Raw genomic sequence first — 21,355 nt, 5'->3', positions numbered from 1 at the left:
AGACCTTGTGCTAGAAAAGTTAAGGAAAGAGATTATCCCCAGCACTTCCAGAAAGAATTTGGCTCTTTCTATACCTTGATTTTTCTTTTTAGCCCAGTTAGACTTATTTCAGGCTTCTGACCCCCAGAACTGTAAAATAATACCTTTGTGTTGTTTTCAGCCACTAAGGTTTTCTGTGGCATTTGATAGGAAACCAGTACAATGTCCAAGGGAAGATTTCAAAGCAGAGGAGAAAGGACTACATCAGCCAAATCTGTGTCTTTTTATCAAAAATCTAAAAGTTTTCTCAGAACTGCCTCCAGCAAAAACCTCTTTTCTTCTCATGAACCAGAATTAGGTCTAGAATCATCTCCTAACTGTAAGAAAGACTGGGAAGCCGAGTATTTAAGTTTGCAGCCTCACCATGTCAGGTAGCTAAGGAGGAGAGTTGGGAATGGCTTTTTAAAAGGTGATCAATAGTGTTTTAGCATTTTCTTCAGAACACTCTGAAGGTATTAGTCTACTAACTTCTCATTAATCAATGTCCTAAGGAAGAAATATGAACATATTCGAATCTGACTCTTGCTAAAAGTAAACTGGGGGGGAGGGGGGGAGGGAAAGAGAGTAAATGAATAAGGTACTGACTAGAAAAATTTTACCAGAATATATCTTGGCATTGATTTCTGCTTATCATTTTTGCTTAGAAGATGATAAAATCTCTAAATGTTCAGTGTCTGACTTTTTAAAAAGTTAATTCAACTATGTAATAAATATTTAAGTAGTTAATATGTGCCCGATACTAAAATCAACATCATTAATTTTGCCCTTTTTTTTTTCTCTTGTATTCTTGATCTATCTTCTTATTCTGGTATTATTGTCATTTTAAGGTTAGAATCCCCTTTTATATTTTCCAGATGTCTTTCCTTCTGTTACTGAAAAAAAAAAAATCTATTTATGTCTCACATTGAATGTCCACCCAGGTTCATGTTATATTTCATTGGTTTGTTTTTCCTGGAGTTTTAAGTCATTTCTTTCTTTCTGCATGACTGAGATTTTATTTTGGCTTTTGTGCCTTTCTTTTTTTCCCCACTCTCTTTTCATCCCAGCCTTTTAAAATAGTTTCTGTATCTGCTTTTAACTCACTAAGAATATAAAGTGAAAATTTTTTCTTCAAACTTTTACATTGTTACACCTTTTTCACTTTGCCTCAGATGTTTAAAAGATCTCAAGTTTTGTTGTGGTTTATTCTTTTTTTTTTTTTTGTCTTTTTTGCCTTTTCTAGGGTCACTCCTGTGGCACATGGAGGTTCCCAGGCTAGGGGTCGAATCAGAGCTGTAGCCACCAGCCTATGCCACAGCCACAGCAACGTGGGATCCGAGCCATGTCTGTGACCTACACCACAGCTCAGGGCAATGCGGGATCCTTAACCCACTGATCGAGGCCAGGGATTGAACCTGCAACCTCATGGTTCCTAGTCGGATTCGTTAGCCACTGAGCCGTGCTGGGAACTCCTGTTGTTGTTTATTCTTTTTTTTTTTTGTCTTTTTGTCTTTTTGTTGTTGTTGTTGCTATTTCTTGGGCCGCTCCCGCGGCATATGGAGGTTCCCAGGCTAGGGGTCGAATCGGAGCTGTAGCCACCAGCCTACGCCAGAGCCACAGCAACGGGGGATCCGAGCCGCGTCTGCAACCTACACCACAGCTCATGGCAACGCCGGATCGTTAACCCTCTGAGCAAGGGCAGGGACCGAACCCGCAACCTCATGGTTCCTAGTCGGATTCGTTAACCACTGCGCCACGACGGTAACTCCTGTTGTTTATTCTTAATGTTGACTTGCTCTCTTTGTTATTGGTCTGATGGGCCAGTTTCCAGAATGCATTATGAATGCTGTGAGAGAGAGAGAGCAAGAGAGCGCGGGAGAGAGAGAGCAGCGCGCTAGCTATCGTCTAAGACAAGGGCACATCCAGGAGCAGGAGGACCAGGAAATGCTCCAGCCACCTCTAGAGCTAGAGGCAAGTCTTTCTGCCTTCCTTTTAGGGAGGTGGGGATGTGGATGTTTTTCAGAGAACGTGGTCTGGGACCAGAGCTGGGGGACAAGACTGCATTTGACTGGGAGAGTGGACCCTGGACCCTCTGCTCCATCTTTGCAGGTCATCCCATCCTGTCTGGATCCCAAGGGAGAAGACAGAGCATAGACCAGGGAAGGGACAGTGGGGTGGCACCCTTATCAACCCTGTCCTGTCCAGGGGCACTGACCCCTCTTATTGATATCTAGGATGTTTTCAATTCATTGTTTATATGAGTGACAGCAGAGGAGTGATTTTTCTTTTGAGATGGTGTCATAGTTACTCTAGTGAGAGGAGGCTTCTAGTGTTTCAAGTCACTCCACTAACTTCTTAGAAATCATCTTTGAACATTAAAACTATGTTTTAAAGGGGATGACCTGGGGGAGGGGAGTGGGGCTGCACTGTTATCCTATGAAAAGCCTCCATCTTCATAGACTGAAAGGAAAAGTAGATCAGTGGGATAATTTTCCCTCATTTGTGATGGAGACTGTTGGTTGCCTAATATTCTTTATCTCCTCCTCTACCAATAACAGAAATTTTTTTTCTTTTTTTGGATGTGCCCATGGCATTCAGAAGTTCCCAGGTGAGGGATGGAACCCACACTACAGTAGTGACAAAGCCAGGTCCTTAACTGGCGAGGCCACCAGGGAACTCCCAGGACTTTAATTTTATTTGGGGCACATGCACTCCCCTGTCCCTGGCACGTAGGGTGTCTCAGGTGGCACGCTCCTGGCCAATAATATATAAGGAAAAGTCAGTGAGTGGAGCATTCTTACTGGGTCGTTGGCTGATGTGCTGAGATCTGAGAACAAGGCCTCACCCCAAAGATGGAGGGGCAGAAACCTAAGTCTTTGACCTGGGATGTCCACACATTTCTGGATTCCTTGATTTGTCTAGTTTAGAACTTTCCTCTTACGTGTAGCTAATGTCAGTCTCTAACTGATTGAGCATCCTGTTAGGAGAGAAGAGCTTTTCTTTTTCCCTCTATGTGCTGATGCCTTCAAATATCTTTTTACTATTACCTGGTTAAAGCAATGCCCAAGTGTAAGACTCTGATGGGTAAATTTTGTAGATCACTCATATCCAAAGAGTATTCAGGTTTATCAATCACCACTGGTAGACAGATCACCTGCAAACTAGGTTTGTCTTTCAAATAAACCAGTACTATGGGTTTACTCTAGAAGTTTCTAAACAGGGGAAAAAAAAAAAGTTGTAGAAATTGGGCTTTTGACACATCTCCTGGGCAAAATGTTTGGAGACCAGGCTCCAGCTTTGGGGAAGATTGCACTTAGGGGGCCATAGGGTCTGGAGATGGTTCAGGGAAATGCCTGGGACCCTGTGAAATTGTGCACCTGGGGCTATAACTCATGTCTTGGAATAAGAGATCTGGGCAGCTCAGCCAGTTCCTTTATTGCTTTTTCCCAGAATTCTTATCACTGAAATTACTTATGAAGCTCTTTGTTTATAATAACACCAGCTTGCATGAGCTGTCCTAAAGGGAAATAAGAAAGAAGAAAACTGCACATCCTTGGGGAGTGTTAGATGTTGACGAGAGAAAAGCCCAAGAAGGAGGCAAAAACGGGGGAAAAAAACAACAGCAAAACAGACAGAACCAATCAAAAAGCCATCCTAAACCAACTGGAGTTTTCCACTTAGACTTCCTTTGGCTCCAAGTTTACACTGTAGATAGCTGTGTCCCAAGATAATGAATTCTGTGAGACTCAGGCTTTCGTAGGTCCTGCCCTTCAGCACAGAGCAAATTTAAATATTATTTTTATCCACTTATTCTAAAACACTTCTAAGCGCCTAATGTGTGCCAGGCACTGAACGCATTGTAGAAAAGATTTATGTCCAGCTTTAAGAAGGAATTTATTACTTTGCCTTTTAATAGCTGCAGATGGCAGCATAAGTTAACCATGAATTCTGTGCTATCACCTGCTTTTAAAATTGTTGGATAACACAGAGATTATGATCCAGGTCAATTGTCGTCACACATTCAAACCTCTTTAAATGTACAATGGAGTACAATGGAGCTTCCCTTGACGACTGGATGCCTCTCAAATTTTATTGAGGAAAGAAAAAACTTAATTTCATATTATAGGCACCTATTGGGCAATATAAACAATGAGATACAGCGTTCCCTGGTGGCGTAGTGATAAGGATCTGGTGTTGTCACTGCTGTGGTGTGGGTTTGATCCCCGGCCTGGGAACTTCCCATGGGCATGGCAGAGAGAGAGAGGGAGATGACAGGCAGTAAAAAGTAATAGAGATATTTTCCCTATAACATCAATACCTAAGGGATTGTGGGTTACTACTGGAATTTCCACATTTTATAAAGTCACTTCTATGTTTTTGTTTGATTTATGTCTTTATTTTTAACGTAATATAATTATATGCTCTTTAAAAAAGTTTCCAATATACCCATCACTTTTTGACAATCAGTCAAATTTGTTACTGTATCATGAGTTACATAATACTGCATACATTATAAAGTCAGGTTTCTTGGAAGAGCTTTTCAAGGCCTTGGAGGGAACTGATTTGGAAAGGAAGGCAATTCTCTACCACTGAGTTTCAGAGCAAAAGGAAGAAACAAATCATCCATGTAAGTGGACTTATTATCTCCATGTCCAAATGCAGAATTCCTCAGCATCATTAGGCTTATTAATTGACCTGAGAGTTAACAACCCCTTTGCCCAGTGGGGGCTCGTTGAGTTGCCTTGACGGTTCTCCACATGGCTCATTCGGCCAATTCATTAGAGCCTGTTTCTCCCAGGTGCTTGCAATGAGTTGCCTTGTTTGGCCTCTTGTGCTTTGCTTCTCATGGACCTCGTTCACAATGTTACCTAGTTTCTGATGCTCCTTAAGTGCTGTGTTTGACCAGCCCACTTGCAGCTAGTGGTTTAATACAGATGTCTCGAAGAAAGGAAGAAAGCCAGGAATGAGGTGGGACAGGGGAGTTGGAGGTGAGGGAAGCCAGATTCCTCCCTCCCACCCACCCCCTTGCCTGTGATCCTGGAAAGAGCCAGCAGGTGGTAGCAATACTTCGCGGGAAAGCCTCAGCTCAGCACTGGTAGGACAGGAACAATAGACCCCCCAATCCTGTCCCGGCTTTGAGAGGAGGTGGGCGGAAATATATATATTTTTCCCCCTCGCGGTGTCCCCTCCGTTCCTTAACACTTCCAGGCACCCGCTGCGAGTACCTCCCACCGCCTCCCACCCGTGTGGGTTGGCTCCCTCTGGGGAGCGGGCAGGGAGGAGGCACCCGGGGGTTCAGCGACTTGCCGGAGCAGTGTAAGCGCCTGGCACCGACCTCAGGACTTCCCCTTTCAGACCTAGGCTTCCTTGTCCTTGGGGAGGGTGGAGGGAGGGAGGGAGGGGGGTCAGTCCCAATAGTGGTCAAGATCCGGGGTCACAGGCGCTGAGAAGAATTTAAGCCTCCATCAGAGCCACTTTCCTGCATCGGGTGCCTATCCACCCCCCATCCCACCCCCGCACCCTCCAGATTTCTCAGTTTGTCTTTCCCTCCACCCCCTTATCTTTTCTCTTTTCTCTTTTTCTCAGCTCACGCCCACCTTAGTTCAAATCTGAGTAGGAACTAAAACGGTGGGTTTAGTTCCTAGAGTTGAAGCAGAAAAACAGGAGAGGCGAGGGCGCGCGGGTGTCCCTGCTTGGTCCTGGGCACCAGCCGCTGGCCAGAAAGAGCTGCGCCGCTCTCCCGGTGCCGGGGCCCGCGCCCGCCCGGGGGGCTTTCGACACGGCTCCCCCAGGGCCCCGCACGCGCGCCGTCCTCCGCGCCCACGTCCCTTGCCCGGCGCACGGCCGGGCCCCAGGCGAGCCCCGCGCCGCCACCCCGCTCTCCCTGGCGCGCCGGGCCCGCGGAGCGGGGGCCGCGCACTCGCCGCCGAGGCCGGAGGGCGGGCTTGGCTCCCCGGAAGAGGGGAAAGGGAGGGCGGCCGAAGGGGCCGGAGAGGGGCGGGCCGGGCGGGGAGGGACGCGGAGGGGGCGGGCCGGGCTGCGCTCGCTCCAGCCGCCGCACGGGAGCTGAGGAGCGGGCGGCAGGACCCGCGACCCGGCGTGGCGACGGCGGGCGCGACGCGGGCCCCGCACGAACCCCCGCGCGCCCCGCCTCCGGAGCAGTCTCTGCCTCCTGCCGCCCAGACCGCGAGGACCCCGGCTGCGGGGTGCGGGATCCCGGCACCCGAGCGAAGACGCGGGCAGCGCCCGGCAACCGCCGGGAGCCGCCGCTCCGGCGCGGGGCCTCGGGGGGCGCAGACCTGCGGAGCCTGAGGTCGGCGCGAAGGTGAGCCCTGGGGTCGCAGGCGGTGTGGAGGGCCGGGGGTCGGCGTGCCTGGGGACAGAGGGATTAAGCTTTGCAGAAGTAGAGCGGCCCTCCAGAAAGGGCCTTTGCAGATCTGGGGGTCCTTGTTGGGGAGTGTTTCATATCCCCCAACCCAATGCGAGATCGAGGTCTGTGAGGGGTGCGGACGGAACTGGCCAACCTGGCTCCCACCGCATTCATGCCTGTGACCAGCCGTCAGTGACACCCCCATTACCCTGCGCTCCCACCCCCCCCCCCACTGTGTTTCCAGAGACACTCCGTTGGCGCTGATATAGGGGGTCCTGAACTAGGGTCCTCGCGGAGGCTGGGCTCCCAGCCTTCCCAAGAGGATTGCCCACCCCTCTGACTCCAGTGGCATCTCTCCAATCCCGGTGGAGCTGGGAGGAGCCAGGAGGTGGGTGCACACCTGCCCCCAGCTCCCCCACCTCCATCAGGGGATGCTCCCCAGTTCCCGCTCCCCAGCCCTGAGCCCCAACTTGAAGCCAAAAGTCTGCTGCTGGTTGCTGCCCCAACTCCACCCCCTGTCTTTACATCTGGGTGCTTGGCCCTGCCTGCCCGACACCCCCACCCACCATTCTTGGCTGTCTGGCACCCTCTCTCCTCCCATCCCTGGGGGAGCTGGCACCAGCCCAGCATAGCCGATGTTGTAATGTCCCTGGCAGTGCCCATGGAGAGAAGCGGCTGGGCCTGTTCCCAATCAGTTCACCCCAGGCCCTCTCCTGCCAGGGAACTTGACTCAGGCTCTAGAAGAAGAGATGCTGGTTCAGTGGGAAAGAAGCTGTGGGATTTAGGCAGCCAGGGAAACTGCCCAGATCCTGGACGTCGGGGTGTTGAGAGTTGCCAGGTGCTCTTCAGAGGGGCCTCTCGGCTCTTGGAGGCCACTGGAGCTTTTTTGTTGCAGGAAGACTAGGGTGATGGCTCCTGTGTACTCAGATCTGGGAAAGAGGACTCCTGTGGAGTCTGTTGGTTCGTTCTGGGTGCAAGAAGATGGCTGGCCATGGCCGCTCTGTCATTAGAATACTGGGGAGCAGCAGGCGGTGATGGGCTGAGTGTGGAAGGGCCGGCTGCTCTCCCAGCTCATCTCCGTCTCCTGAGCTTGGCCCTGTGTCCCCACCACACTCCTCACTAGGTGGAAGGGGGAGGCTGGTGTTATGGGGCTTTGAGCCTGCGGTTTCCCCCTCTCCCAGCCCAGGTGTTTCTGCAGAAGGACCTCCCAGGGCAGAGCGTGGTTCCCAGCCTGACTAGGGGTGGAGTAGGGACAGACCCAGGGTGAGGGAGGAGGACGCGTGGGCATCTGCCACCAGCATGAGGACCACTAGGGATCTGCATGGATGCGCCTGCTGTCACATGCACCCCAGCACGCACTCTCTTGCTCCACACCTGTCTCACCTCATGCACCCTCCCTTACACACTTGCTCTCGCAGGCACTGGTCCTGGCACTCGTGGGCTTTCTTCCACCATCCTCCACTTCCTCATCTTTCCTGCATATGCACCCACTACCCCAGCACCCTTCCTTATGCCCTTTTCCAGAGACAAGCCTGTCCTCTGTTAGTGCACAGCCAGAGTGGCTCATTCTAAGTGGCTGTCTGGCTAGATCCAGACACTGCCTGCATCTTAAAAGCCTCTCCCAGCTCCCCAGTCAGCCGGGGAGTGGGAGGCACATTTGTGTGCCTCTGCGTGCTCTGGGGGACATTCTCAGGGGCTGGAGGCCTCCAGGGACTCAGGACTGTCCTCTGTTAGGTAATCCACAAATTGGCTTCTCCAGCCAAGGCAGAAGCACTGGAGGAAAGCCACCTCCTCACTGTCTGCTCTGGATGCCTCCTTAAAGGCCATGGGCATCCTTTTCAAGGCAGGTGGCCAGCGCTTGAAGAGAGAGCTACCGAGACTGTGTCCAGGGTGGAGTTTAGAGGGCAGAGCCTGCGGCATTAAGCTAAGCAAGGATTATCATGGAATTTCCTGGGCCTTTAGCAGCTGCAGAACACGACAGAGGACACAGGGCCTGTGATGCTGACCCCTCCCACGCTGACCTTGTGGCTAACAGGTGTGATCACCAGCTCAGCAATCACACCAGACACACCGGACACTTAAAACCACCGGCCCCTTTGCCAGGCCCCCCCCCCAGGCTGCTCTGCCTCCCTCTCTGGGCTCAGTTTGCAGTGAAGCCCCGTGCAGGTTCTAAGTGTGTAACTCTCTCTGCTCCCCGTCTTTGAAGTTGCAGGCCTTTCCTTGACATCACATAAGAGAAGCATGGTGTTATCAGTGGGACACTTTGAACTTCTCGGGAGAGAAGCTTAAAGACTCTCTAGGAATAAAAGTTATTCTGCTTTTATTGTTGACATGATTTCACTCGTTTATTCCTGGGTCCTCCTGCCTCTCCACTCTGCTTTCTTCTTGTAGATGAAAATTTCTAGATATTTTGAAACCCAGAGGGAAAGATGGGGATGGGGGAAGGCAGGGCAGAGGATACAATGTAACCATGCTGCCTAGGTTTTATGAATATTTTCCATTTAGATTTTAATTATGAGATTTTGTTTTAATTATACAAATAAGATATGCTCATTGCAACAAGAGAAACAATTTATGTATGTATGAGACAAAGTTAATAACTTCCCCCCCATCCTCCATTTCTGCCTTCTACAGTAACCAATCTTAATGGGCCATTATGTCTTTTGCCAGTCCTTCCTCTAGGCTTATTTGGCTTTTGTTATTTAATTTTAAAAATCCGCTTTGTGACTCGAGGTGCATAAATTATATGTAAGTCAGCTTGGCTTGTTCATAAATTATCATGTTAAGCATTTTAATTTGAGCACAGTTAACTTTTTCAATTCTTACAGATTTACTCATTTATTTTTAAACCTCTCATTTTTATAGAAAACAGAACTCATAAGCCATGATTTATACGCGAAGAGTCTACACATCTTTAATCTTTGCCAGTTTGTGAAAGCAAAATACAGTCCCAACGCCTATGAAACTGTCATGCTTTTGTAAATTACAGAAATGTAGCAAGCTTGTGGATGTAGTGTCACTGCTGTATCAAAAAGACATACAATGATATAACCAGAAAAAGGAGTTGAGAAAAAAAAAAAAATCTGGTCATAGCATGCAGTTTTTATCATGTGAAACTTTGCCTCATCAGTGTCATTTTCTGAGCTGTCATTGAGCATTCACATTTCTGCTGCTTCTGTTGCTTTATATTTTTAAAACCATGCACACATCCGAAATGTGACTATTTTCCTGGTTGAGGTAAGTTTTCTGCTTTTTCAGGGGTCAGAGGATTCTAAACTCTGACTGATTCCTTTTATGAGCTGGAGAAGACAAGGCATCTCAAGCCGGCCACAGGGAGGAGGGTAAAAGGCCTGGCCTGTCTCCCTCTGTGTGGCAGCAGAGATGTGATTGGCTGTTCCCAGGGCACACTCCTGGACCAAATGTGGAAAGACGTCCTAGGCTTCAGCCATTGAAGGCACCTTTGAAAATCAGGTTCTGAGTTCCTGCTTGTTTTGTATTCCAGGCATGTGATGGAGCTGCGTGTTCTTGTCCCTTATATTTTTGCCTTTGGATCTTATTTCAAAAGAATCTGCAGTGGTAGGAATTAGTTGACAGCAATTTCTTCCCTATCTTAATAAAGTTCCCTCTATCCTTATTTTTATCCTTGTCCCAGAGGTACACTCAGTTTCTTTTATATATTAAAGAATAAAAGACTTGGATTTATCTGGTTTGTTTGATATGCAAGAACTGACCTCGCTTCCTGGTCTCATTCAGCAATAATTTTTTTTCTAAAGAAACCTGTTTATCACCTTTGTCTTCTGGAGCCAAATCTAAAAGAGGTTCTCAACAAACAGCAAAAGTACATTTCTGGGCCCTTGAAGATCCTCATCCATTTCTTTTCAGTGAATATCTTTTTGTTCTTAAGACAATTTCAAAAAATTACCTGTGGTCTCCATTGCGTTCTTAGTTTCCTGATTCCTCTTGTTGACAGAAGCGGGATGACTTTAACATGTTTTTAATTGCTTTTGCTCTTTTCTGGACCTTCTAGAGACAGGCCAGCTTCACGTCATCATCAAGAGGCAATACTCAGGTGATGCACGAGCACCCTGTTGTAGCCACAAGCCACTGTGCCACTTGTATTGTGGGTCATCAAAGCAAATGCTTTGCCATTCATCTTCCGGAATGTTCCATATTACACAGCTGATATGATCTGCAGTGCATCTTTTCCTCTTACTTTTCTCTGTCTCTGGAAAAAAAAATTCACTGGGATATACCGAAAATGTTCATTATTCCTTCCCTATGGTTATTTGTCTAGTTAGACGTTTGGGAAGATAACAGTTCTTAGAGTTTCTTCTTTGTACAGATTCCAGAATTCATCCATGTCCTGCCTGAAAGAGGCTGTTCTAAAGAATATCTGCTGGGCAAATGGTATACTAGCCTTCATTGTTTTAAGAGTTTTGCTGGCATCTTCAGTTCTGGATAATAGCATTCCGAAAGACTCTGTGACTCTGGACAGAATCTGTTCTGCACTAGTGCGTCAAGCATGTTGAGCCATTGAGAGTTTGAGGGTTGTACCTACAAGGTGAATTACCTTAGCATGTTTCTTAAGCAGCCACTGTTAACGGGGCCATGGTTTTTATTTCTCCATCTCCCTGTTCTTTGAAACATAGATTTGATCTGGGAATGAGTCTGGTAGCATTGGGGACAGAATTTGCAAAGAACTCTGTTTCTTAGGGATAATCCGCCATATGAAAATGCTTCTCCCCCCCAGCTCCAGCTTTATTGAGATACAATTGACATGATATTGTGTAAGTTTAAGGGGTACAATGTGAAGATTTGGCAAAGCTGCTTCCTTGTCTGCTCTCTGTTGAACTCTCATAAATAGGGTTCTAGAAGCATGAAAGGTAGATTTCAGTGGCTAGTTGGCAGATATCCGATGCATGCCAGCCCATGCGGATGTAGAAATGGTGTCTTTTCATGAGAACAACGTGGAGATAACACTGAAGGCTTTATCTTGCAGCACAGCCAGCATTGTCAGAAAGAAAAATAGATTAGTAGGAATCGAATCATGATTATCAAAGTGAAATATAGTTTAATAGTTTGGTTTCAGCTTCATTGTGAAATGTATAATTTTTAGCTTCTAACTTCCAACTGGCTTTTAAAAAAACTTTCAATCTCTTGTCTTTTGAGTGATGTGCCTTTTGTTTTCTTCCCAGCAGAAATAAATGGCATTGACTGCTCTTGTCCATGCAACTTGGGGACTTTTGAGACTCGGTCACGAGGACAGAGATAGCTCCTCACTAATCTTAGACCAACAAACAAGGTCTGAGCCCCTTTGTCTTCACCGTGACCCCCTGGAGGCAGCCATGGCTCCTGGTCACGTGCTTGTGAGCTGCAGTGCTGTGCTTCTAAAGGCGCAGAAATGTTTTATATAAAGGGGTAGCTTATCATACAGTCCCGACAGATCATTTTGAGGACATGACACTATTTTGATTCATTTTACTAAACAGCTATTATTTACAGATTTAAATGAGATGTTAATGATTTCATTGAAAAATAGTACCTATTCAAGATTTTTAAATATAAAAACTGAAGGGGGAGTTCCCATCATGGCTCAGGAGAAATGAATCTGACCAGCCTCCATGCGGACACAGGTTCGATCCCTGGCCTCGCTCAGGGGGTTAAGGATCTGGTGTTGCCATGAGCCATGGATTAGGTCGCAGATGTGGCTCAGATCTGGCGTGGCTGTGGCTGTGGCCAGCAGCTGCAGCTCTGATTTGACCCCTAGCCTGGGAACCTCCATATGCCTCGGGTTCGGACCTAAAAAAAAAAAAAAAACAACTAAAGGGAATAGAGTGAGAGTAAAGGCACTAGCCCCATGCCCTCCTCCCTCTACCTTTTTCCCCAGGTCTTGTCTACCTTTCTTAAAGATTCTTCCATACGTATTATGTACATGCACATCCTTCTTAAGTTACCAGTCAGGAGAATATTGTATACAGCTCTGCAGTGGACAGTGTAATTTCACTTGGGAATTCTTTTCTTTTTTTTAAAATTATTTTTGTCTTATGTTCTTGTTCTTTCTTTTTTTCTCTTTTTTGCCACCCTTTGGCATATGAAGTTCCTGGGCCCACTGTGCCAGGCCGGGGATGGAACCTGAGTCCTGGCACTGCAGAGACACCTGTTGTGCCACAGCTGGAACTCCAGGAATTATTTTCATGTCAGTAACTAAACACTAGCCCTTATTCCTTTTTTGATTTGATTTTGATTTTATATGGGAGTATAGTTGATTTACAATGTGAGTTTCAGGAGTGCAACAGAGTGATTCAGCTCTGCATACGTATATATCCATTCTTTTTCAGATTCTTTTCCCATATGGGTTATTATAGAATATCGAGTAGAGTTCCCTGTGCTATACAGCAGGTCCTGGTTGATTCTCTGTTTTACATATAGTAGCGTCTATATCTCAATCCCAGACTCCTCATTAGTGCCCCCTCCCCACCTTTCCCCTTTGGTAACCCTGAGTTTGTTGTTGAAGCCTGTGAGTCTGTTTCTGTTTTGTAAATAAGTTCATTTGCTTCCCCCTTATTCCTTTTTAAGGTTGTGCCATGAACTTTTAACCACCATCCTTTTGATGAACAGTGACTTTAGAGTCTTTTCCTTTATAAACAATGCTGCAATGAATATTCTTGTTCAGACATCTGTGCAAAGGGATCCAAGCCTAAGGTCCCTAAATGACGCATTCTTAGAAGCGAAGCTCCCAGGTAGACATTGCCAACTGTCCCTTTAAGAGGATACGCCAACTTGAACCCATAAGCACAGTGAATATCGGGGAGCCTATTTCTCACACTTTCTCCTAGCCAGTGCATTATTAACCTCCTAGGAGAAAAAGGCATGCACTGTTGTTTGCACATGCCTGCCTTTCGCTGTGAGCAAACTACGGAGCATCTTTTCCTGTATATACCGAGGACACTTATTTTTCTGAAAGCCAGAGAAGAAAAAGTGCCCCTTGTAGAGAGAGGACCTTTGCTGGGGAAACGTAGGGATGCGGGACCTCCGCAGCGGCGCTCTCCCTCCTCTGTCCTGGTTCCTTTATCCAGCAGGATCTTTCCGCCTGCGTTCTTTGCATCTCCACTGGCACCCTCCCTCCCGTCATGCCCACAGCTCTCCTTCTGCAGTCCCCTCTCGCTTCACTGGCTCTCTGAAATGTCTAGAGTGTCCCAGTCTGATGGGGGTTGGGAGGTGTTGGGGAGGGGGGGACCATGTGTCCCCAGGGAAGAAGTTGCTTCTAACTCGCCTGCTTTTAAGGAGAAGAATCTTCTGACTTTCAATACAGGGTGGCTGTAGGAGGAAGGGAGGAGAGTAAATGGAGAAAGAACTTGAATAGTGCCTTCTGGAAGAAAGGGGAAAATTGGCCCTGTGCTCTAAGAGGGAGGGCATGAAAAACAGATGCTCAGATGGGTCGCCTGAAGGATATAGCAGGGGGAGCGACCCGGTGCATGGCCCTCCACGATGGCTGACTTGGCATAGGTCAGGCAAGAGTCTGCTTCCTCCTGGCCCCGCCCGTGGTTGGTGCTGGGGCAGTTTGAAAGCTCTAAGGGGAGACACAGGGCCAGGTTTTGAAGCAATACAGTCACCTCCTACTTGTTTCTTCTGGTCCTGCGTGTCTCCCTAGGAAGCAAGCGTGGCTGCCAACCTCAGTCTTGCAAAGCAGCAGCCCCGCCTGGGAGCAGGGTGGTGGCCAGGGCAATGGTGGAAGCCCTGAAGATACCTCATGGCTGCTGAGGGGCCTGCCCCATCAGGGAGCGGAGTCGCGGGCATGGTGTGCAGCCTGTGGGTCCTGGTGCTGGTGTCCTCAGTCCTGGCTCTAGAAGGTAAGAGGGTGAGGAGACCAGAGAACCCTCACCTGCTGGCAGAGACTCAGCCAACATGGGAAGTGGGAAAGAGGAAAAGGCAGGAAGGAGTGGAGACATCAAAAGGTGGGAAGGAAGGGGGCAGGTTTCAGAGAAAGGCTCTGGACAGACAGCTGTGTTCCTGCTGGTCAGTTAAATGACCCTGGGAGGGCAATTCTTTTTTCTCTAATGAAAATGGGGTGGGGTTCTCTGTGCCGGTAGAAGGCCTGGCCACTGGATGCCCCTTCTTATCTCTGGGCAGAGGTATTGCTGGACACCACAGGAGAGACTTCGGAGATTGGCTGGCTCACCTACCCACCAGGGGGGGTGAGTGTCCCTCTTTCATTCTGAGCCCAAGGCCTGTCCCCTCCCCTGCTCCCTAGAGCCATGAGTTGGGGAAAGAAACCCCAAGATGGGTGGCCTGAGAGGCCTGCCCTCCGGCATGTTCTCAGCTGTTTTGCGTGTCAATTCTAACTTTCACTGGAAGAGACATGCCCCTGCCTCCCAGCCCAGAGCCCGCAATGCCTTCTGTGCTCTTCCCTGCAGTGGGATGAAGTGAGTGTTCTGGATGATCAGCGCCGCCTGACTCGGACCTTCGAGGCATGTCACGTGGCCGGCGCCCCTCCAGGCTCCGGGCAGGACAACTGGCTGCAGACACACTTCGTGGAAAGGAGAGGAGCCCAAAGGGCACACATCCGGCTGCACTTCTCCGTGCGGGCATGCTCCAGCCTGGGCGTGGCTGGCGGCACCTGCCGGGAGACCTTCACGCTTTACTACCGCCAGGCCGAGGAGCCCGATGGCCCCGACAGCATCTCTGCCTGGCATCTCAAGCGCTGGACCAAGGTGGACACCATCGCGGCAGATGAGAGCTTCCCGGCCTCCTCGGCGTGGGCGGTGGGCCCCCGAGGGGCCGGACCGCGGGCAGGGCTCCAGCTGAATGTCAAAGAGCGGAGCTTCGGGCCCTTGACCCAGCGCGGCTTCTACGTGGCCTTCCAGGACACGGGGGCCTGCCTGGCCCTCGTGGCGGTCAAGCTCTTCTCCTACGCCTGCCCCTCAGTGCTCCGCGCCTTTGCCTCCTTTCCTGAGACACAGGCCAGTGGGGCCGGGGGCGCCTCCCTCGTGGCAGCCATGGGCACCTGTGTGGCTCACGCCGAGCCAGAGGAGGATGGAGGAGGGGGCCAGGCAGGGGGCAGTCCCCCTAGACTGCACTGCAACGGGGAGGGCAAGTGGATGGTAGCCGTGGGGGGCTGCCGCTGCCAGCCAGGGTACCAGCCTGTGCGTGGAGACAAAGCCTGCCAAGGTGAGACACCCCCCCCACACACACTTCCCTTGCACTTGACCCTGCCCCCACCTTTAGGCTCCTCTCCTGAAGTGCCCACAAGTCATTTCTTTCCCAGAAGGTCAGGAATAAGCTATTTTAGGAAAGGACCCCTCTTTTCTCCAGATTTAGGTCCTAAAGCACACAGACTTGCTCTCCTCCACTCATCTGAAACTTCTGGAAACTTCCATGGCAATCACAGGGGGTCCTAGGGCTGCAACCCTGAGAAGGAATGGAAATGAGGAATTTAAACTCCCGGGCTATCTTGGCATGGGGTCCTTTGTCTGATTTTTGCCATTTAGCTGGGCTGGACCATCCCAGGGCCAGGTGACCTGGAGGCAGGTGGAAGATATGCATACAGCTAAAGAGAATGGTGCTGCTGCTGGGTGGAGGCTGCTGGAGGCTTCTACAGAGGGAGGTTATGCAATCAAGCCAGGCACCTACATCTGGTGCTAGGCCTGCTTGTAGCCTCCACCACACCTCACTTTTTCCATCAATGGAAATGCAATTCCGCCCCAGCAAAACAGCAGAAGTAATCTCTGCCTGAAGGAGGGAAAAAGGGAGGAGAGCAGTGAAGAAAAGATGGCTCTCAGGAGGAAAGGAGGATGGGAAGGTGGGGGGCTCAGGAGGGGGTGGGCAGCATGGGCCTGAGGCCTCTACCCTCCTCTGCCCCTCAGCCTGCCCTGGGGGGTCCTACAAGGCCTTGGCTGCGAATGCCCCCTGCTCACCATGCCCTGCCCGCAGCCACGCCCCTGACCCTGCAGCCCCTGTCTGCCCCTGCCTGAAGGGCTTCTACCGGGCCACTTCCGACCCCCCAGAGGCTGCCTGCACTGGTGAGTCCCTCACTCACCCCAGGGGTGGAAATGGGATGGGAGTGGGGCCAGGAGCGGGGGAGGAGCCTAAGGGCAACAGGTGCAGCCGGTTTGCCTTTGCCCTGACGTCTTTCTCCTGTGCCCTTGCTTTCCCTTTCCCCGCTGCTCTTTTCCAACCTCACCCTCACCTGGCCCACCTCCTTCCTCTCCCATCCCACCTGAGCCTCTGCTTCCTCCCTCCTCCCCTCTGGCCCCTCCTTCCTTCCCCGATCATCTTCGCCCCACCCCCCACCGGCCGGCACTTCCCAGGTCCTCCGTCGGCTCCCCGGGAGCTGTGGTTCGAGGTGCAGGGCTCAGCGCTCATGCTGCACTGGCGCCTGCCTCAGGAGCTGGGGGGCCGAGGGGACCTGCTCTTCAATGTCGTGTGCAAGGAGTGCGGAGCGGGAGGCAAGGGCCCTTGTCGCCGCTGCAGGGATGAGGTGCATTTCGACCCCCGCCAGAGGGGCCTGACCGAGAGCCGCGTGCTAGTCGGGGGGCTCCGGGCACATGTGCCCTACATCTTGGAGGTGCAGGCTGTCAACGGGGTGTCGGAGCTCAGCCCGGACCCTCCACAGGCCACAGCCATCAACGTGAGCACCAGCCACGCAGGTGAGCCTTGTCCTTCCCTAAGCTTCCCTCACTCAGAACCCACCGCCCCCCCCCACCACCTGGAAACCCATGCTAACCCCCCCCCCCCACGCCAGTTCCCTCGGCAGTCCCTGCGGTGCACCAGGTGAGCCGGGCTGCCAACAGCATCACCGTGTCCTGGCCGCAGCCTGACCAGACCAACGGGAACATCCTGGACTATCAGCTCCGCTACTATGACCAGGTAAGGAGCAGAGAGGGTGCCTGGCAGGGCTGGTGGAAGCCAGAAGTGCCCCCACGGTGGGGGCTGGAGGTGGGGGGCCAGAAGAGGTGCCTAGGAGCCCTGCAGCAGGGGGCTGTGAGCAATGTGGGTGGGAGCTGGGGTGAGAGGGGACCCCAGCAGCAGACAGGGAGTGAGTGGCTGTCACCCCCAGGCAGAAGATGAATCCCGCTCCGTCACCTTGACCAGCGAGACTAACACGGCCACCGTGACCCAGCTGAGCCCCGGCCACATCTATGGCTTCCAGGTGCGGGCGCGGACTGCTGCAGGCCATGGCCCCTTCGGGGGTAAGGTCTACTTCCAGACTCTGCCTCAAGGTGAGAGGAGACCCAGATGGGATGGGAGGGGCCCAGAGACCATCCAGGCCTTGAACCTGCCCCCCCACCCCAAATCCTCCAGACAGCAGAGTGGCTGCCCTTTGACCCCGGGCTCTGTGTGGGGAGGGTGGTGGGTAGGTGCGTGGGGGAGGGGTATGGCTGCACTGGCACGTGGGGTCTTAACCCATCTGTGACTCTGCCCTGCTGGTTTTCCAGGTGAGCTGGCCACCCAGCTTCCCGAGAGACTCTCCTTGGTGATCGGGTCCATCCTGGGGGCACTGGCCTTCCTTCTGCTGGCGGCCATCACCGTGCTGGCTCTCGTCTTTCAGAGGTAGCCCCCCCTTTGCCGTGGCTCAACTCCACGTACTCATGATCCCCAGTCCTTGGCAGCCCCAGAGTCCGCTGCAGAGAGCCCCCCAGGAACGCCCTGCACCACCACCCAGACCCTGGGCCCGGCTCCCTCACACCACTGAGCCCTGGCAGGACATGCTGGGAGCAGACCAGGGAGGAGACGGGAGGGTCATTCCAGGACTCTGGTCTGTCCCTCAGGAAGAGGCGTGGAACTGGCTACATGGAGCAGCTGCAGCAGTACAGCAGCCCAGGTGGGGGTGGGACAGGGCTCTGGGCATGGGGGCGGGGCCCTGGGCATGGGGGCGGGGCCAGAAGTACACCAGACCAAGGCTGAGTCCCCCAGGGCTGAGGGCAGCTCCTGGGCACCACCTTCGGAAGTGAGAGAGCATGCGCAAGGTGTGTGGGCAGCCCCTGCCCCATCCCCTGATAACGGACCCCCTGCACCTGCAGGGCTCGGGGTGAAGTACTACATTGACCCCTCCACATACGAGGACCCCTGCCAGGCCCTCCGAGAATTCACCCGGGAGATCGATCCCACATATATCAAGATCGAGGAGGTCATTGGGGCAGGTACCACGGGAGCTGAGGGAGGAATCGGGGAGGGGTCCTGGGAGGGTCCCTCCTAAGTAGGGCGGGGCACCTCGAGTCCTTCCTGGACGCTCCCCAGCCTCCACCTGCTCTCCCAGGCTCCTTCGGGGAGGTGCGTCGGGGCCGCCTGCAGCCCCGGGGCCGGCGGGAGCAGGCTGTGGCCATCCAGGCCCTGTGGACCGGAGGTGCTGAGAGTCTCCAGATGACCTTTCTAGGCCAGGCTGCGGTGCTGGGCCAGTTTCAGCACCCCAACATTCTGCGGCTGGAGGGCGTGGTCACCAAGAGCCGGCCCCTCATGGTGCTGACCGAGCTCATGGAGCTGGGCCCCCTGGACAGCTTCCTCAGGGTCAGTCGGGGCCTGGCGGCTCCGTGGGGCCGGGGGCTTGTGCCGGGAAAGTGGGCCGTTCTCAGCTGTCCCAGAGACAGAGCTGTCTGCCTTTGGTCCCTCCTGCCCCACCTCCGGGGGCTTCATCCTTCATTCCCAGGCTGTTCTGGTCCTCGAAGCACCCCACCCCCACCCCGCCCTCTGGCACCAGTGTGCGCTCTGCTATGTGTCGGGGTCCTCCAACCTTTGCTGACCTCTGTTCCCTGTCCCTCAGCAGCGGGAGGGCCAGTTCAGCAGCCTGCAACTGGTGGCCATGCAGCGTGGAGTGGCCGCCGCCATGCAGTACCTGTCCAGCTTTGCCTTCGTCCACCGCGCGCTCTCTGCCCACAGTGTGCTGGTAAACAGCCACCTGGTGTGCAAAGTGGCGCGTCTTGGCCACACTCCTCAGGTGAGAGTGCAGCCTTGGGGCCCCACATCCCTCGGGCTGAGCTGGAACCTGGGGTGGGTGGATACCCCAGGTGGTGTATCTTAGTGTCTGAAGGGGCAGAGGTCACCTGTGTGATGGAGGGGTTCCAGGGACCCAGGACAGTGGGGCCGAGAGGGTGGGAGACCATCCAGAACCACCTCCTGCCCTTCCCTAATGCTGACTAGTGTCAGAGCCACTGGATCCAACTCTGTAGCGTTGCACAGATTGTAATTCTCTGTGCTTCGGCCTCTGCATCTCTTAAATGGAGGTAAGGTCATCTATGGGACAGAGTTATTTTGGGATTAAACGAGGTACTTGATATGAAACCCCTGACATACATCTGAGCACGTAGTAGCTGCTCAGTAAACCTGACCACCACTCTGATGGCTGCTATTGCCACTTTCAACCCCACCCCTCAGGGCCCAAGTTGTATGCTTCGCTGGGCAGCCCCAGAGGTCATTGCGCACGGGAAATATACAACGTCCAGTGACGTTTGGAGCTTTGGGATCGTGATGTGGGAAGTGATGAGTTATGGAGAACGGCCCTACTGGGACATGAGTGACCAGGAGGTGAGCTTTGACCCAGACACTGTCTAATTCCCCACTGCTCTTCCCCTCCAAGCCACCAGTCTTGCAGTACTCGCACATCCTAAGCCCTCCATTCTGTGATGCGTTCACATTCTAAAATCTCGTGGGTCTTGTTTTCCATATTTTTGGTTTTTTGGTTTTTTTTTTTTTTGTCTTTTTGCCTTTTCTAGGGTCATTCCTGTGGCATTCCTAGGGGTCTAATCGGAGCTGTAGCCTCCAGCCCATGCCAGAGCCACAGCAACATGGGATCTGAGCCCTGTCTGCGACCTACACCGCAGCTCACGGCAATGCCGGATCCTTAACCCACTGAGCGAGGCCAGGGATAGAACCCTCATCCTCATGGTTCCCAGTCAGATTCGTTAACCGCTGAGCCACGACAGGAACTCCTTGTTGTCCATATTTTTAAGTTCCTTCCCCACCCCACACTCATGCTCCACCTGATCCCTTATAATACAATCCCTTCCAGTAGCACCACGTTCTTCCTCTCAACCCCAGGTACTAAATGCAATAGAGCAGGAGTTCCCGGCTGCCCCCGCCTCCAGGCTGTCCGCCAGGACTCCACCTGCTCATGCTGGACACTTGGCAGAAGGAGCGCACCCAGCGACCTCACTTTGACCAGCTGGTGGCTGCATTTGACAAGATGATCCGCAAGCCGGACACTCTGCAGGCTGGCGGGAGCCCCGGGGACAGGTCTGGAGCTTGGGACTAAGAAGCCTGAGAAGGGCCCGGGTAAAGCAAACTCCGGGGAGGGGGGGGCCCTAGGGTGAAGATGGGACTTTGACCTGCCTGCCCCTCCCCCTCAGGCCTTCCCAGGCCCTTCTGAACCCCGTGGCCCTGGACTTTCCGTCTCTGGACTCCCCCCAGGCCTGGCTCTCGGCCATCGGCCTGGAGTGCTACCAGGACACCTTCTCCCAGTCCGGCCTCTGCACCTTTAGTGAAGTGGCTCAGCTCAGCCTGGAGTAAGCAGGGAGAGGCAGGGGAGGGGAGCCCAGGCCCCGGGTCCGCCCTGGGATCTTGGGGACCCCGGCCCCCTTTGATCTGCTCCTTCCCCACCCAGAGACCTGCCTGCCCTGGGCATCACCCTGGCCGGCCACCAAAAGAAGCTGCTGCACCACATCCAGCTCCTGAAGCAGCACCTGCGGCCACCGGGCTCTGTGGAGGTCTGACGCCCGGCCAGGCAGCTGTGAATGGACGATGCCTGTGACCCGGTCCTGGACTGGGTCCAAGGAGGGACACGGGAGACGTGAGCCAGTCTCCACCTTGACCTCTGTGCGAGGTGCCTGCCGCACTTAAGCAACCTCTGGGACGTCTCGTGCCTGGTCCTCTGCCCCTCCACTGCCCCCCACCCCCCATTAAGGGAAAGAAGGGATTTGTTGGCCAGTCGGACGTGTGGGGAGGCCTCCGTCTACAGCGAAAGTGGTGGGAAGGCCT

At 52.5% G+C, this 21,355-nt stretch overlaps 1 protein-coding gene across 1 annotated transcript in view; it reads left to right on the top strand.

Annotated features, from left to right (window-relative positions):
- The window catches only part of EPHB6 (EPH receptor B6), a 42,937-nt gene extending 21,644 nt beyond the window's left edge, over positions 1–21,293 (top strand). The window contains 17 exon segments of the mRNA XM_047763351.1: positions 14,040–14,238; positions 14,519–14,583; positions 14,803–15,556; positions 16,252–16,407; positions 16,696–17,034; positions 17,130–17,254; positions 17,445–17,607; positions 17,824–17,938; positions 18,157–18,209; positions 18,409–18,528; positions 18,645–18,892; positions 19,146–19,319; positions 19,757–19,906; positions 20,420–20,446; positions 20,448–20,614; positions 20,728–20,883; positions 20,982–21,293. Of these exon segments, the coding sequence (XP_047619307.1) occupies positions 14,139–14,238; positions 14,519–14,583; positions 14,803–15,556; positions 16,252–16,407; positions 16,696–17,034; positions 17,130–17,254; positions 17,445–17,607; positions 17,824–17,938; positions 18,157–18,209; positions 18,409–18,528; positions 18,645–18,892; positions 19,146–19,319; positions 19,757–19,906; positions 20,420–20,446; positions 20,448–20,614; positions 20,728–20,883; positions 20,982–21,090 (3,021 nt within the window). The 5' untranslated portion in view covers positions 14,040–14,138 and the 3' untranslated portion in view covers positions 21,091–21,293.
- Positions 21,294–21,355: the final 62 nt, after the last annotated feature.

The sequence above is a fragment of the Phacochoerus africanus genome, chromosome 16 (genome assembly GCF_016906955.1).
Source record: "Phacochoerus africanus isolate WHEZ1 chromosome 16, ROS_Pafr_v1, whole genome shotgun sequence".
In the NCBI taxonomy this organism is placed as follows: Eukaryota; Metazoa; Chordata; class Mammalia; order Artiodactyla; family Suidae; genus Phacochoerus; species Phacochoerus africanus.
Note: the sequence above shows the minus strand (reverse complement) of the source record. Positions and strands in the feature narration are given on the sequence as shown.